This window comes from Acomys minous, assembly GCF_964271855.1.
Source record: "Acomys minous genome assembly, chromosome: 16".
Classification (NCBI taxonomy): Eukaryota; Metazoa; Chordata; class Mammalia; order Rodentia; family Muridae; genus Acomys; species Acomys minous.
In genome coordinates, this window is record NC_140498.1 from 7,101,961 (window position 1) to 7,115,679 (window position 13,719).

Sequence of the window (13,719 nt, forward strand, 5' to 3'; positions counted from 1 at the left end):
TAGTCACAGGCAGGGCTGTGAGGGCAGGAATTCCATGGGTTGGTCTGTGTGTCGTCTCTGGGAGCCGCTTAGCTTCTTGCTGCCTCTCTGCTGCAGACCCTTCCCCACCCACCATGGCTTCTGTTCCCTGCCTTGCCCATTTCTCTCTTACTTGCTTCCTCTCCTCCTTGTTTCTTAGCATGAAGATTTTCAGCTTCAACATCTGCTTCCATCTGCTTGATAATTTCAGTTCCCCTGTTGAAAATCCCTAGAGCGGGTAGTAGGGCTGTTCCTCAAAGCACTAAGCCCTGAATTACCATCTGACGTGGCAGCTCCACTTCAGAGCATATGCCCAAAGGAATGGAAAACAGAGACTGGGTGTTTGTGTGCCTTGCACTCATAGTGGCGAGACTCACTGTAGACAGTGAAAATAACCCGTGTTCCCAGGCAAATAAACGGATACGCCCAATGTGGTGTGCACATACAGTGGCACAGTGGTTCTTACAGTGACATGGACAAAAAGATTTGGTTCTGTGTATATGAGGAGCTGAGAGAGTAGTTGGTGTCACCAGTACTGAAGGTGGCTGGTTGCCAGGGCTGGGCAGTTGGGAATGCAGGGTTATCATTTAATGTGTACAGGTTAGATATGAGAAGGTCAAATGGTCCTGGAGGAAGGGTAGATGGTCATGACAGTTGCCAATCAATGTGGATGTACTTCCTACTATGTCAATGTACACCTATAAATGGATGAAGCAAACCATAGTCATATTTTATTAAAAATTTGTATTTAAAAGCCAAAGTGAGTCCAGGACAGCCAAGGTTACACAGAGAGACCCTATCTCGAAAAACACCTCCCCCGCCCCCTCCCCAAAAAGTGTCCTGATACAAGTCAAATATGTACAACTCACTACATGTTGGCAACTTCAACCCTCAGCCTTGGCAAGGATCCAGGTCAACTGTTCTCGCGGATCCCACATCCTGAGCCAGTCCTAGAATGCTTCTTGGAGGTTAAGACAAATCAGGAGAGGCTGTGGGTAGAGCTGGTACAGGAATAAGGTGATGACAACTTGGTTGGACTCCACCCCCAAGGCTGGAGCACTGTCTGCAGGGCTGCCAAAAGAGGGAGGGGTTAAGATCCCCTAAGGACCTTCCTTTGTTGTGACCCAAGGGCTTAGGAAGACAGCCTTCTGTAGCTAGGAGTCCAGAAGAAAACATAGTCCTGGGGCCCTTAGGGAGGGCAGGCGTGTTCTCATCGCTGCACACCCAAGCTGTTTTCAGGGGTGTTTACCTTGTGTGCAGCTTCTTCATTCTCTTTGTAAACACTAGTGTTATCGAGACATAATTCACACTCCACTGCCTCTTTAAAGGTGACATTGGGCATCGAGTCTACATTTGTAGAGTTGTGTACCTGTTGACAGTGTCTGGTTGTGAGGTGTCTTTATCACTCCCAAAAGAACCCCAGGTCCCACTACCACCATTCGGCACCACCCCCAGCGCAGCCGAGCAACCACTGACCCACCTTCCTGCACTGTGCACTTTCCTATTCTGGATATTTCACGTAGTGAGGTAGAGCTGCACCGTGTGGCCTTTGTGTCTGGCTCCTTTTGACTGCTGTATTTCCAGGCCTCATCAACATGACAGAAAGCGTCAGATCTTCATTTGTTGTTGTTGTTGTTTTACTTCCTTCCTAACACCCTACATGAATGCACTCCCTTCTTGAAGGGCATTTGGGTGGCCTCAGCTCTGTGACCACTACAGGTAATGCCTCTTCGGATGTCGTTTTAGCAGCTTGTGTGCAGGCGTATTTCTCTAGGAATTGTTGGGTCATGTTCTGAGCTCACTGGGTCTTTCCAGGAAGCCTGAGGGAGGGTTCACAACGCCCCAGTGTGTGGATGTCCACAGACGCTTTGGTTACACAGGGAGGATGACAGGCGGCAGGGTCCGCACCTTGCTCGTCCGGTGCTTGCCCAAGGTCGGGCGGAGCTTCTTCTTAGTTGTCTGATGGAGTCAATGTGAGCATCTAAGTGGTTGAGTTCTGGGTCTGTCTGCTTGTGGGAAAAGAACCTAGAATTTCCATTTCCTGTTCATAGATTGCTGCATCTGTGACTCTCCTTGGCAGAAGTGCTCTACACAGGAGAAGTTTCTGTTCCATCCTGCAGAAGTAACCCTCGACTCTTCCAATTGCTTTTCAGATACTTGATCAAATTTTTATCCAAACTGTCTGAATATCAGGATGTAAACAAGATGACTCCCAGTAACATGGCAATCGTCCTGGGACCCAACCTCCTGTGGCCACAATCAGAGGGGTAAGTACAGGAACGAGAGGCCCCCTAGGCTGCCAGGCATGGGCTGCAGCACAGGAGGCCTGGGCCCTGGATCATCTGAGCCTGTTATTTTCTCCTGTGGCCTACTCCTTCTTGGGGTCAGGGGAAGGAACAGAATCCTGTAGGTCTTCCTCAGTGACAGGCTCAGAGCTATGGGTCTCAGTAAGGTCTTCTGTGACTAACCTAAATGGCCATGGAGGGTGACAGAAGAGGGCAAGGGACATGATGGCACCAAGCAAAGCAAGATCTGCTGGGCCTTCTGGAGGCTTCCTTAGGAAGTCTTTGCATTGAGGCTTGAAAGGGACAAGCCTCACCATGCTAAGGAAGCATTTATGGGTAGTGTATGGTAACCAGGGGTGATATAGTTCACGGTGCTTCCGGGAAGCAGCTGATAGAGCTGGGTCTGCAGAATTGCAGGCCAGGGTTCTTTCTCAAGCGTAGTGCGCAGAAAACCGTGGCGCTGTCCCCCTGCCTCAGCTGCTAACCCCACTGCCCTTCTCTGCTTTCAGGAACATCACCGAGATGATGACCACAGTTTCGCTGCAGATTGTTGGCATCATCGAACCCATCATCCAGCATGCAGGCTGGTTCTTCCCTGGGGGTACGTGTCAGCACCCACATGTGGAGACAGAGGGGCAGATGTGGGGACAGAGGGGCAGACATGGGGACAGAGGGGCAGACATGGGGACAGGAAGGTCGCCATGAGCTTGAAGCCTGTGAAGCCAGGGGAGTGCACCCAGGCTTTGGATGGCTTTGTTCACACTCCCCCTGCACACACCTACCTACAAATGCACCAGGCACAGGAGTAGAGCCTTGGCTGTTCCCCTCTCTACCTCTGCCCAGGAGACATCTGTCACCCAGGTGTCTATGCCCTCTGCTAGTCATGTCCCTGGATTCTCCTGATATAATATGCACACTGTGGCTTATTCACATCTGCAAAGCATGGGAAACTGGTCCAAAGGCAGAGGGTGGCTGAGTTTGATGGGTATGGGGGGAGCCAGGGCCGGGGGTGGGGGGGGGAGGGGAGCTGCTCAAGGCTCAGAGATCACCTGGATGCTACCTTCTCACTGACTTAAACTGTGTTCTTTGAGTTTGCTCCTCAGCACATAAAAGCAGGGCTTCAAGGCAGTGAATTGTGTGTGTGTGTATGTGTGTATGTGTGTGTGTATGTGTGTGTGTGTGTGTGTGTGTGTGTGTGTGTGTGTGTGTGTGTGTTTTCCTGGTTCAAAATTAGGCACTTGAGGCAGCTTCCTACAAGGGAATTTACAAGATGTTATGAGCCGTGGAAGTGCCACTGCACCTCCGTTTCTCTGTGGTGATCATTTTATGGAGTATATTGTAGTAATATTTGCTAAAACAACAACATGTTGATCCCTCATGTCATGCTTTTAGCTGTCAATAGCTGCTAACTCATGTGAGGGTGACATGTTGCTAAGGCTGGGATCCCAGCGTCATAGCTCGGCAGTCAGGGCCGGCCTGGTTATCTTCTTCTCTTAAGGCAGATCCGATGATCACACAGTCCCCTTGGTGGATGATCAATATGGCGAATTAGTATCAGTGGATTAGCAGATGTGGACCATGAGGTGAACCTTGCTGAAGGGCAGCACATGAGCTTGTCCAGGAAGGGTGTGCCGTCACGAGAGGTCACGTGCACCCATCCTTTCTCCCTGCAGAGGTAGAGTTCAACATCACAGGCAGTTACGGGAGTCCGGTCCACGTGAACCACAATGCCAACTACAGCTCGATGCCCTCCCCGGACATGGACCCTGCTGACCGGCGCCAGCCAGAGCAGGCCCGCCGGCCCCTCAGCGTTGCCACAGACAACATGATGCTGGAGTTTTACAAGAAGGATGGGTATGAGCTAGTGTCCCTTCTTCAGCACCGGTGATACTGGTTTTGGGAGGCGGGGCGGGGGGTGGGGCGTGTATTTAAGAAAACCTTGGCGGGAAGGCTGTACTTACTATGACCCTGAGGTTGCCTGTAGCAATACAGGTGGGTCCTCATTCTGGGGCTTTCCTCTGTGCTGTCTGGGGCAGTTTTCTTTGGCCTGCTTCCCTCTGGGCCAGAGGTAAGTACAGCCTCCTTAGCTGACCGGCTTGCCATAGTTCTTGGCAAGTAAAGAGATATTGGTTGATGAAGGGAACTTTTTTTAGGTCATAAACTTTGTTTATATTCATCTTATTTATTTTGAGGCACAGTCTCATATAAGCGCAGGCTAGCCACACACTGTATAGGCAGGGTTGAACTTACACTTTTAATCCTCCTGTCTCCACTTCCCAAGTACTGGCGTCTAGGTGTGTATCCACATACCTGGCTCTAGGCAGTGCTGGGGATTGAACCAGGGGCTTTGTGCATGCTAGATAAACTAGGGGCAGCTGAGCCACACCACCGGCCCTTAAGCTCTTTATCCTGACTCAGAATTCACCGGCATGTAGCTGGGCGTGTAGCCCGGTGGCCCAGCTCATGCTTTGTCTATAGGAAGATAAATCTCAGTGCTGCAGAACTTCCAAAACCCAGTAAGTACAACTATGTGGCCATCCCTGCCTCTCCCCGGCCTCACCTTAACCGTGGACCTGCCCACCTGCCATCTCCAGCCACTTTTTCCCACACACAGTGCCTTGGGTGAATAATTTCCTCTGTGAGGCTGCAAAGGGACCCCGGGCCTAGGCGTAGCCCAAGTATACCAGTTTCCTAGGTTCATTTGGGGTCTGGCTACTTGAATGCAGTTCAAGTACACCCAGCATAGTGTGCGAGCGTGCGGAGGTACAGCCGCTCCACGCTCCCATTAAATCAGTTTACATAACGTTTAATTACACAGTATGATTGCCTTAGTAAGCAACAGAGGCATAGGCAGGTTACACAACCCACTCCAGTGAGTTAGTCACGGTGAGCAGCCGCTCAGTGACATCAGAAGTCCGCAAGGGTGTCAGTACACCTTCTGCGGGAGGGGATGACCGTGGCTTGCCAAGCCAACCAATTAAGTAAATTGTGATTAGGAATTAAAGGCTTACACACAGAGCCACTTTCTACAACTGCTCCTTCAGGGTGGGAACATGGAGCACCAAGTTGGAGTATCAGAAACTCAGATGACAGGAACTAAAGCAGCTTGACCTACTCCCCACCCCAACCCCCCTCCCCCCCCATCCCCCTCCCACCCACCCCACCCCCATCCCCCCTCCCCCCACACAGCCCTGGAACCACCAGGCTGTGCTGCAAAGGCAAATGCCAGAAAGGGTTGGGGGACTTGTGGAAGAGTGGAACTGTCCCTCCTCCTTCTGTATGGGCATTGGCACTGGGGACTGAATTTGCAGAGGAGCCCTAAGCCTGCATCCTGTGATGTGTGTGTATGTGGGGGATGATGGAGCAGTTGTCTTCAGTGGGTTACGGTCCCTGCTTGTGGCCTTATTCAATGGAGGTAATGTGTGAGGCACGGGGTTATTTGCGTATGCGGAGTGTTTGTGTGCGGATCACTATCTAGCAGGGAGACCGAAAATAGAAACTCTTCACTATTCAAATGTGGAAAAGAAAAGTCTTAAGTTTACAAACAAACAAACAAACAAACAAACAAAAAGAGTAGCAAAACTAGAATCTGAGCAAGACAGAGGACCAGGCAGCTCATTGGGTGATGCTTTTAAACCTCATTCTCAGCAGCAGCCCAGGTTCCCATGTGACCCCCATGCCAGACTGTCAGGGTGCCCTCACCTGCAGATGCTGCTGCTGGCTTAGCCAGAAGGAAAGAACTCACTCTCACAAGTTGTTCTCTGACTGTCACACCTGTACTGTGGTACATTTGCATACGCACGTACACACACACACACACACACACACACACACACACACACACACATACACTCTAAGTTTATAAATTAAAATTGTATTTCTACCATCTACCCTACAGTCTATGTATTACTGCAACATATGAAGTAAAATATATATTATGTGTGTTTTAAACTTTGTATTCCACAGACAATTAGCTAGAAAACATAGTTGACGCCACCCCTCAAAAAGCTGTCTCACAGGGCATGATGTGAAGCCATGTTCCACATGTAACAAGCGAGCCATGATAGCTCTCACACATGACAGTCCTATGAGACTGTGATATCATGGCCCTCATAGTTTGTAAGGACACTCTGCGATGTTCAGACAAAACTGAAATTGCCCAGTAACCGATTTCTTGATATGACAGTCAGTTCTGAACTTTGAAATAAAGAAGAGCCTGCAGTTATTGTTGTTGTTGGAGGAGGAGGAGGAAGAGGAAGAGGAGGAGGAGGAGGAAGGGGAGGAGGAGAACATTGTACATCCTCTGAGTACCAGCAATAGTCACCAATTCTTGACATCTGTCCCCATATCTGGGCTTTTAAAATATCTTGAGAAAAACATTAAAGTCTTTAAGTTGCCCATTGAAATGCTGACACATCAAATAGGGGTTGTTGAAGGTTTTTGCCCAAGATTAAAAGAAAGTATAAACCATATGCCAATAAACCTGCTACTAAAAATCAGAAAAGTTTGAATAGATAAACTGGTTAAATTGGGCAGAAGTAGGAAGGTTTCCATCAGTGTCTCGAGCATCTTTTGGGCCAATGGCTTCTAAACCCTAGATGTCACGTAAAGCAGATTGTCCCTCACGGGTCTGGTCAGGGAGCCTTTCTGACTCATGATACCGCAAGTGGAATGTCTTCAGTGAGTCACGGGTGAGAGTCAGGAGTTCACGTCTGTGGCTTTTGTCATGACACACAGGATGATGGCCACCCACAGATACAGGGCCCAAGCCTGCAGCCTGGATATATGACTTTATTCTGAAGAAAAAAAAAAGTCTTTGCAGAAGTGATTAAAGTGAGGATTTTTGGAGTGGGAAGTTGAACTGCTTCTTAGCTGTAGGACCTCGGTCACGGGAGGGAGGCACGGTGCGTCATTGCACTAGAGCTGTGAAGGTGGAACTGAGACCTGAAGGTTAGCTGACTCCAGAGGCTGGAACAGAAGCTGAACACATGTCCCCTAAAGCCCCTGAAAGGACCACAGCGCTGCTGCTGCAAGGATCACAGGGATAGAGAATCTAGAATCTGCTTCCAGAACTGTCTGTGTGTATATGTGTCATGTGCTGATTTTGTGTCGCCTGTCACAGTAGCTGCAGGAGCCTAACAAACCAGTTTGCTGCAGCTGCCAGCGAGCAGCACTGTGGGAAAGATGGCAGCAGATAGTGCCGGTGTCTCAGTGGCCTCCAGTGGCATCTGAGCTGGCCACAGTGGTGCTCTTGGCTGAGAGGCAGAAGGCATGTTTTGGAACTTGTGAGACTAGCCTTGTAGGTTTTTACTGTGCCTCTGGGAACACTCAGTCAGGGGATGGAGCTGGTGCTGAGTCCAAGCATCTCCTAGAGAGAAATTGCTGAAGCTGAACTGGTCAAAGGCACCTGAGGCTCATAAAGGCTTTCTATAACTTATAACCCATTCTGTAGGCAGGGAGGGTGTGTTCCTTCATAGCAGGGTCCCCTGTCCTCTGTCACTTTGTTCTCTGGTGAAACTTTCAGCCAAGATGACAGTCCTTATCCCCGCCTCCTCTGCCTACCTGCCGTCCGTCCAGGGCTGAGCACTGAAACCCACGGCTGTGACAGTCAGGTCTCTGCTATCGTAACTGAATACCAGAGACAGTAAACTGAGGTAGAAGGAGGCTTATTGTGGATAACGGTTTGAGAGCTGAAACTGTTGCTTGGCCCCTTTGCCTTTGGGTCTCAATACATAAAGTTCACAGCAGAGGCAGCCCAGAGAAAGGAAGAGGAGAGGTCTAGGTAGCTTCTCCTAAGGCCTGCTGCTGGTTAGCCTAGTGTCCTTCTGCAGGACCAGCTCCTAATGGTCTCACCATCTCCTTAGAGGGCCGGAGGCCAGAGATCAGGCTTTCAGCAGACAGACCTTGGGAAGACACATCCCAGCCATGCCGGGGTGGGGCTGTGTACATCTCTGCCTTGTTTTCAGTCCCTCTTCTGTTAGGCTGCCAGGATTCCTCCCTCAGAAACCTATCTCGGCTGGGCTAACAGGCCAGAGCCCTACAGAACAAAGCTACATAAGGAAGAGAGGCTCTGAGCCAGCCTTCCTCCATGCTTCATGGCTAGGGAAGGAAGAACTCCAATGGCAGCTGTTTACCCCAGCTGGTGTCTTCCCAGTGTCTCCATGCCATGCCATCCCCAAGTCACCAAAAACAATACCCTCCTTCTGCCTTCAGTAAACACTGCCTATGCCTTCTTTCTCGAGCTTAGACAAAGTCTCCTCATGTAGCTTTGGTTGACCTAGAACTTGCTGTACGGACTAGGCTTGAACTCAGAGATCTGCCTACCTCTACCTCCCGAGTCTGGCATTAAACGTATGTGCCACCATACCTGTTTAGACGGTTTTTTAAAGTCATATGGAGTGTCAGGATATTACCACTGCTGATTCTTCCTCAGGGTTGTACGTCTTTTATCAAACCAGTTTAGGACCAGACATATTCCAAATGTTTGAGGATATGATTAAAAACATGAAACATCTTGGGGAGTGTGACCCAAGAATAAAAATGAAGTATGTTTTACATCTATATCCGGAAGGTCATTTTACACAGCATTTTTTCCTGCGAGTCAGCACTGGTGGTCAAGCATACAGTTTCTGACATCCTCAGCAGCTCACAGAGCTTTGGGATTTGAAACGTTCCACATGCCAGGTCTTCAGACAAAGTATGCTTAGCCCGTGCCTGGCCTCCTAGGGCTGAGGGTCTTATGGTTATGTTCATTATTCTATAAACATCCCCAAGGGATAGTGTGTCATTCTTACTTTACAAAGGACATTTGGAGGTCACTCACTTGTATCTGTATCATATAGCTAATAATTGGCAAGTCTGGGGTTCATGCCAAAATTTACTGCCCCCAAATCCCACTCTGCTTCCCTGAACAGAGGAGGAGATGTAGTCACCACAAGTGTCTACCACATCACCTGATAAAATACCATTTTTTGTAGCTGGGCACACCCCTTCTTAGACATACTTTGTGTTTGTATCAGTTTATTTTTCTGTTGCTGTAACTAAATGCTGGGGGGGGGGCAGCTGGGTAATATATAAAGAAAAGAGTTTTACATAACTCATAGCTCCGGGGCTTCAAAGACATGGTGCCAGCCTCAGCTTGGCGATAGTGAGGGTCCCTTGGCTGCATCTCATGGCAGATGGCAGTAGGACTGCATGTGAGAGTAAGAGATGACATGGCAAGGCAGGAAGCCAGAGAAGGGTTCAGGGACTATGCAGGGACCCATCCGAGCTTCCTCAGTTCCTTCTGAGGATGGCGTCACTTGTGACACCATCACCTTGTGCTAAGGTCCCGGTTCTTGAAGGTTCCACCAGACCCTAGCATCTTTTACCACATTCTCACAGGGCACACTATATACAGGCCTCCTCAAGCCAAAGCACCATCTCTCTCACTCATGCACAACCTATCCTGTCACTACTTAGCCTCTGCCGCCAGGCAGAGCTATGAAGGTGCCAGATCTGTCATTGGTCCTGTATTGCTAAGTTTCCCTCATGGACGCTGGAGGCAGGAGGGAGGTGTTTGCCGCATTCTACGAGGAAAGAGTTAGAACGAGTCAGTAACTGGTCTACCTGGAAATAGAGGCATGGATCATCTCAGAACCTATTCTTTGTGAAAGCCTCAATTAAAACTCCAAAGTGTGCCTTACAGCAAAGCTCATGCAAATGGTGCTTGGCTGTGCATGATGTACATGGCTGTACACTTGTAATGCCAGTGCTTAGGGGGTGGAGGTCCAACCTGTACTCCATGAGACTTTATGTCAAAAAAAAAAGCCTATAATAACAAAGACATAAATGGGAGGTTCTGGTAGGCAGAGAGGAATGAATGAAGACTACAGGCATGCTCCCAGTGAGCAGCGGAGACACTCCAGGTTGCCTGGCTGCTCTTTGCTTACGGAACAGCAGTGGGAACCAGGCATCACACCCTTGGCTCTCAGACTCTGCAGGTTCCTCCTGCTTCCCCAGGAGAGGCGCTGAGGAGCCAGAGCATGGCACTCCAGGAGGCCTCCCTGGGGCTCATTGTGTGCTTCCTGTTCATAGATTTCTCAACCATAGCTTCTTGGTGTCTCCTCTTAACCAATATTTGCCCCCCCCCCCTTTTCTAAGGCTGAATTCTCTTCACAAGAGGGAGTCTTGGGGGTGCTGGAGCTTCCATATTAGCTTTGAATTTCCCCCAGCAGTACCCACTGGAGTCAGCTTGCTATAACTCCCACTTCTGTTCTGATCTCTCTTTTGAGACAGCAGTGAGCAGAGACTTGTGAACCGTTGATACAAACATCTGGTTGGATCCCTCTTGTCTGTGTGCACCGGAGTTCTTGGTGGCTTTCTCATCGCTGCCTTTGGGCTGAGTTTATCTGGGACACTCAGACACACATTGTCAGCAGCTTGCTCCCTTGAGTGTAAACAAATGTTTAGGTACCTGCAAATGTAGCTGCCACCTTTGCTATGGAGTCACTCCAAGATTTATCTAACGACTTGAAAATGTCAGTGGGCATAGTATGTGTGTTCACGGGACCCACAATATTCTACCTCTTTGACAGGCAGAAAAAGGGTGAGCGGCGTGGTCCAGCAGCCTCTAGTGAAGGTGGCTGGGTGCACTCAGCTTGTAGGTCTCAATTGCTGGCATTTGCCAGGCATAATTACCAGGGCTTGCTCAGTACCTACCTGGAGTCTGAGTCTGCGGTTCCTAGTGTTGGAAGCGGCCCTCAAAAAGGAAAAGCTTCTAACCCCACCCCCCCTCCACCCTCCCTCACCACATCCCTGCTTCTCAGAACCTTGCTTCCTCTCCCTGATGAGGGAAGGGCCTTCTAAGCAGAAGAGAATGTGGTGTGGGGGGCTGGGGTGGGACTTCAGGATTCTTGTGCCTGACCTCCTGCAGTGAAGTGTCATCAGCCCGCCCCCTTGTGCAAGAATAAGTCCTCTGCCTTTTTTTTTTTTTTCTGATCCTCCTTGGCCTGCCGTGACTATTAGGAGATGCACACTGCCTTGTCTGTGCCCCAGAGTTTAGAGACCTTCCAAAGATTTTTCTGGATGCTCTATGAAGGAAGGTGTTCATTCCAGATGACTTGAAAGCCAGTGAATCCTGGGAAAGAGATACTCCCCCTCTGTTCTAAGATGCCTCCTTCAAGCCCTCAGGGGACCTGAGGAAGGTCAGCCATGACACTAGGCGTGAAAGGCTCAGGGAGCTGACAGCAGCCCAAGGTTGTCCAGTTGCACCTGCACAGCTTCCCTCACCACAGGTCCATGCTGAGGCACACTTCCTTCAAGGAGCCATTCCACCAGTTACAACTCTTTTCAGTGTCTGAGTTGGTCTTCTGTCTTGTGGCGCCTCTACGAGGTAACTGTGACCATTCTACACAGACAGGACCCCATGGTGTAATAGCTCAGTGCTTCCAACCATTGAGTGAGGAGAATATGCTCTTATTTTCACCTTACTGTGCCGATAAGCACCAGAGACAGGGATGTTCCTGTGTCCCTCCACACAGTTGCCTAAGGACTAAAGCTTTTGCCTAAGGACACTGGACCAGGTCCGTTGGACCAGATGACGGGCACTAACTGCCTTCTGTGTCCATGTGACTTGGAAACAAGCAGATGCCTGGTTCCCCAATGAGCCCATCACCCCATAGCCCTGTCTGTTCACTCAGCCGCTCTTCTCTATTTGCCTGCATGGCTGTGGCTTGTGTAGACCCAGGAGAAGCCTGGAGACCAGCTAAACAGTAGTCATCACACTATAGGAGCCCTTCATCAGGACTCTGACAGGAAACCCCCTAGAGACACAACACCTCTGTGTCCAAAGGAAGACATAGATTCATTGGCACTAATATCTGTATGTTTCTGTCCCTGCAGCCTTAGGAAAATCCAAAGGTACAGTATCCTCTGGTAGCTATGAGGTCACTTTCAGTTTCTTCAAGCAAGCAAGCTGTGTGGTAGCGAGCTCAGCAAGAGGGTGAATGTGCCGTGTTTGGTTGCTTGGCTGACTTACTCGGAGCTGTGTTTCCATCATCAAAATAGACTCTGAGCCTGGAGGGACCAGAGGCATGAGCAGCTCCTTCCATGCTATGTAGATAAGCAGCTGTGGCCTACAAAGGTCATGCCTTGACAGGGCCCCCAGTAGTGGCAAAGCTGGGGCTAGACCCCACGTTGCAAAAAGAATGCATTTAGAAGCCCCCTGCTGGTTGGTCCATGTCCTAGACTGGTGCTGTCTGTCCCTGTCCCACCCACTGTCATCTCACACGGGAGGAACGTTTCCCTTGCCTCATCAGGTAGGCCACATTCTGCTCTGAGGACAGCTTGAGTTCCACACCTAGGATGCTTCGGGGGCCATCATCCCAGGGCCTGCTGGCTTTGGCAGAGGGTAAAAGCACAGCTTGTGGACATGCAAGCTGCTGGCTGTGCCCTGTTGTGCTTTTCTTCCACTGTGGGAGGGCAGCTCGTGCCAGGCCTGGGCTGCGGGGCTGCATGTCAGCAGATCCCCAGCAGCCCAGGCACTGGAGTGGCACTAGCCAGACCTCTCCACTGTGGGCATGGCTTCCCAGGGCCCAGGAGGGTGCTAAGCCTGCTGCTCTCTCACCCAACACAGATTGCTTGAATGTCTCCGCTTTGTGGGGGAGGGAATATGTCGCCTGTCACAAGTGGGTAAGCAGATGTCTTTGTGTCCCTCGCCAGCATGGGTGTGAGGGTCATGGACACATCTTGGGTGGCTCGAAGAGGCTCCTCTGCTGGCCGGAAAGCATCCTGCGCCCCGCCTTCCATGCAGCCTCCCGCCCCACCCTCCGAGCTGGCTGCACCCCTGCCATCACCCCTGCCGGAGCAGGGCCCAGACAGCCCTGCCACTCCAGCTCCTGCGCTCTCTCCATCAGGTGCCAGCCTGCAGCCCACCCCCGAGCGCCCCAGGTAAGCCCAGCCCTGTCATGGAAGGCTGGCATGTGTGCTGGGTTGCCTGGGCTTTGGCTCCCGCTCCAGGCCTCCTGGATCCACTCATCCCCACATCTAAGCATTCATGTTTGGCTTTCTGCATCCTGTCAGCACCCAGCCATCTGCATGGCCTGCCCTGGATTACCACGTGACGTCCAGGCTTTCCAAAACACAGCATACCCAAGCAGACATAGAAAAGTGGCATTTCTCTAGAACCTGCTGGGGACTTCCCACCATCCACGTATCCTCTTCTGGTGCCTGCATTTGTTCCCTGGTTCGAACTTTAGGATGCTAGTGTTTCTCCCTTCTGCCTTTAAGTCTGTAGGGGGCATTTTTACTACTAAAATAAGTGCGAACCAGAGGTGTAAAGGTAGCAGTCACTCTGGGCCTGGTGACCTGCAAGCAAGCTATGTGGTAGGGTTGCCTTTCAGAGAAGAAAGAGAACATCTGTTCCATGAACAGTTCA

The 13,719-nt window shown here is 50.4% G+C and overlaps 1 protein-coding gene across 5 annotated transcripts in view; it reads left to right on the forward strand.

Moving 5' to 3' along the window:
• The window catches only part of ARHGAP44 (Rho GTPase activating protein 44), a 157,361-nt gene that overhangs the window by 133,846 nt on the left and 9,796 nt on the right, over window positions 1-13,719 (forward strand). For 2 of the 5 annotated variants that reach the window (XM_084762833.1, XM_084762835.1), the window contains exons 14-18: window positions 2,172-2,285; window positions 2,813-2,904; window positions 3,977-4,157; window positions 12,186-12,203; window positions 13,005-13,232. In XM_084762833.1, coding sequence (XP_084618959.1) covers window positions 2,172-2,285; window positions 2,813-2,904; window positions 3,977-4,157; window positions 12,186-12,203; window positions 13,005-13,232 — 633 coding nt within the window. The remainder of the gene's footprint in view (window positions 1-2,171; window positions 2,286-2,812; window positions 2,905-3,976; window positions 4,158-12,185; window positions 12,204-13,004; window positions 13,233-13,719) is intronic. The other 3 variants (XM_084762836.1, XM_084762834.1, XM_084762837.1) reach the window with 3 other exon arrangements.